General features: G+C 52.7%; 1 protein-coding gene across 1 annotated transcript in view; it reads right to left on the bottom strand.

Moving 5' to 3' along the window:
• CROCC (ciliary rootlet coiled-coil, rootletin) overlaps window positions 1-2,996 on the bottom strand; it is a 44,026-nt gene that overhangs the window by 7,886 nt on the left and 33,144 nt on the right. Inside the window, exon 27 of the mRNA XM_012662602.1 lies at window positions 2,442-2,814. Within this exon, the coding sequence (XP_012518056.1) occupies window positions 2,442-2,814 (373 nt within the window). The remainder of the gene's footprint in view (window positions 1-2,441; window positions 2,815-2,996) is intronic.

Here is a 2,996-nt window from a genome sequence, read left to right on the forward strand (position 1 = left end):
CTATCTGTTCCCAAATCATAATGACCCTGTTATGGGTTGAACTGTTGATAAAACTTCCCATCTTGAAGTCCTAACCCCCAGGGCCTCTTCATGTGACCTTACTTGGAAATAAGGTCAGTTAAGATGAGGTCATACTGGAATAGGGAGGGGCCCTAATCCAATATGACTGGTGTCCTTATAGAAAGGGGATATCTGGGCACAGACATGCAAGGAGAGCACCATGCGATGGCTGGAGTGACTGTCACAGGCCAAGAACTACCAGAGCTGGGAAGCCTGGGAGAGATCCTTCCCTAGCACCTTCGGAAGGCACATGGTCCTGCTCCCTGCAAGCTCTCAGACCCTGCAACTTCTGAGACATCTTGTTCTCAGACTTCTAAAATACTGGGACATAAATTTCTATCAGTTAAGCCACTTAATTTGTGATACACGTGGCCCTCCCTATTCACAGGTTCCGTATCCACAGATTCAACCAAGTAAGGATAGAAAATATTCTAAAAAAAATAAAAACAACAATACAATGAAAAATAATAAAAATTTAAAAAGCAGGGCCAGGCAACCATGGCTCACGCCTATAATCCTGGCACTCTGGGAAGCCAAGGTGGGAGGATCGCACTCTGCTTGGGAGCTGGTCAGGAGTTTAAGACCAGCCTGAGCAAGAGTGAGACCCCATCTCTACGAAAAATAGAAAAATTAGCTAGGCATTATGGTGTGTGCCTGTAGTCCCAGCTACTTGGGAGGCTGAGGCAGGAGGATCGCTTGAGCCCAGCAGTTGGAGGTTGCTGTGAGCTAGGCTGACACAGTGGCACTCTAGCCGGGACAACAGAGTGAGACTCTGTCTCAAAAAAAAAAAAAAGTATAACAACTATTTACATAGCATTTACACTATATTAGGTATTGTATCGAGAGATGATTTAAAGTATGGGGGGAAGGGGGGAAGGGATGAGCATAAGGTATATGCAAATGCTACACCATTTTATATCAGGGACTTGAGCATCCATGGATTTTAGTATCCAAGCAGGTCCTGGAACCAATTCCCCTCGGAACAAGGGACGATTGTTACAGCAGGCCTGGAAATAAATCTAGGACAACCCCAAACAAACTCTGTAACTTCTGTATAAAGCAGTAACTCCCAATTGCCCGCCTTCCTCAGCCCCTGGTAACCTCTAATCTGCTTTCTGTCTCTATGAATTGGCCTATTATAGCTATTTCACATAAGTGGAATCATACTGTATTCACCCTTTGGCGACCACTTATTTCACTTAGCGTAACGTCGCTGAGGCTTATTCACGTGGAACCACATGTCAGTTCTTCCTTTTTAAGGCCGAATAACATTCCATTGTATGTAGGTACCACAGTTGGTTTCTCCACTCATCTACTGCTGGGCAGTTGGGTTGTTTCCGCCTTTGACTACTGTGAGCAATGCTGTGATAAACACTGCTGTTCCAGCGTCTGCTCAAGTCCCTGTTTTCAATTCTTTGGGGCATATACCTAGGAGAGGAATTGCTGGATCCGTGGTAATTCTATTTTTAGCTTTTTGAAGAACTGCCAAACTATTTTCCACAGTGGCTCTGCCATTTTACATTCCCAACAGCAATGTCCCTTGCCTGGTTTTTCCTTACCTATTTTTCCAGCCCTTACCAGCACCCGGTATATTCTATATTGCATTTACATATCACATTTATTGTCTGCTACTCCCACGGCTGGACCATAAGCACCGTAAGAGCAGACATGCTTGTCAGTTTGTTTACTGCTCCACCCCTGCGCTTAAACTGCATTCGGCACACAGTAGGTGCTTAATAAATATTGAGTGACTGAATGAATAAATGTAATCCTGGGGCTAAATGTGTGGATTTGAGGAGGCAATGACTCAAGATCCCGCAGTTCTAAGATTCCACAGGCTCGAGTCTGGCCGAGACAAGATGAACGCTCCGCAGAAGCCGCTCCCACCCCTGACACACAGGCTCATTTTCCCAGCCTTATCCCCAGCACATCAGCCAGGAACTCCTCAGAATGAGTTCGTGGAAGGAGGTCAGGGCAGGGTCATTAAGAAACAGCCCCCTTGGCTGGGCGCAGTGACTCATGCCTGTAATCCTAGCACTCTGGGAGGCCAAGGTGGGAGGATCGCTTGAGCCCAGGAGTTTGAGGTTGCTGTGAGCCAGGCTGATGCCACAGCGCTCTAGCCTGGGTGACAGAGTGAGACTCTGTCTCAAAAAAACCGCCCCCTTTAAAAGAAGCGACCTAGGGAGGCACGGATCCGAAGGGAGGAGCCTTGGTGAGGGGGCGTGGCTAGAGAGCAGGCCTCACTGGAGGGGCGTGGCCTAGAGAAGGGCGGGCTCCTCAAAACACTGAGCACGATGTGGGGGCGGAGCCACGGGCGAGGACTCGGTAAAGACCCGCCCACCGGCCCTCCCCGCCTTGCTCGCAGCCCCAGCCGCGCTCACCTCCGGTGGCCGCGTCCCGGGCGGGAGAGCAGGGCGGGGGCCGCGGGGCAGGGCTGGGCGCACGGCCCAGGCCCAGACCCCGGCGCAGAGCCGATCGCAGGCCGCCCAGCTGCGCCTCCGCCGCGCGCCGCTGCGCCTCCACGCGGGCCAGCTCGGCCTCCAGGCCTTGCGCCCGGCCCTGGGCCGCGCTCAGCCGCAACCCCAGCTCCGTGGCCTCCGCCCGCGCCACCTCCAGCTTCAGCTCCAGGCTGCGGGCGTGGTCCAGCTGCTGCTTCTCAGCGCAGCGTGCCTCCTCCAGGGAGCCCAGCAGGCCTCGCTCTCGAGCCCGGAACTCGCCTTCTTGCTCCTGTAGCTTCCGCTGAGTACCCTGGAGCTGGGGCGGATGTGAAGCTGGGGGTCAGCAAGGCCGCCCCCAACCTGATGCCCCACCTCCTAGGCCTAGCCTGGAGCCCACCGTCCACGTGGTTGGCACAACACCTGCTCCTTTAGTGGTCTGCACCCAAGCCAGCTGTGCAAGAACGTCCACGGAGTGGGGGACGAAATTATTAGTTTTTT

The sequence above is a fragment of the Propithecus coquereli genome, unplaced genomic scaffold, assembly GCF_000956105.1.
Source record: "Propithecus coquereli isolate 6110/MARCELLA unplaced genomic scaffold, Pcoq_1.0 Scaffold77, whole genome shotgun sequence".
Taxonomy (NCBI): domain Eukaryota; kingdom Metazoa; phylum Chordata; class Mammalia; order Primates; family Indriidae; genus Propithecus; species Propithecus coquereli.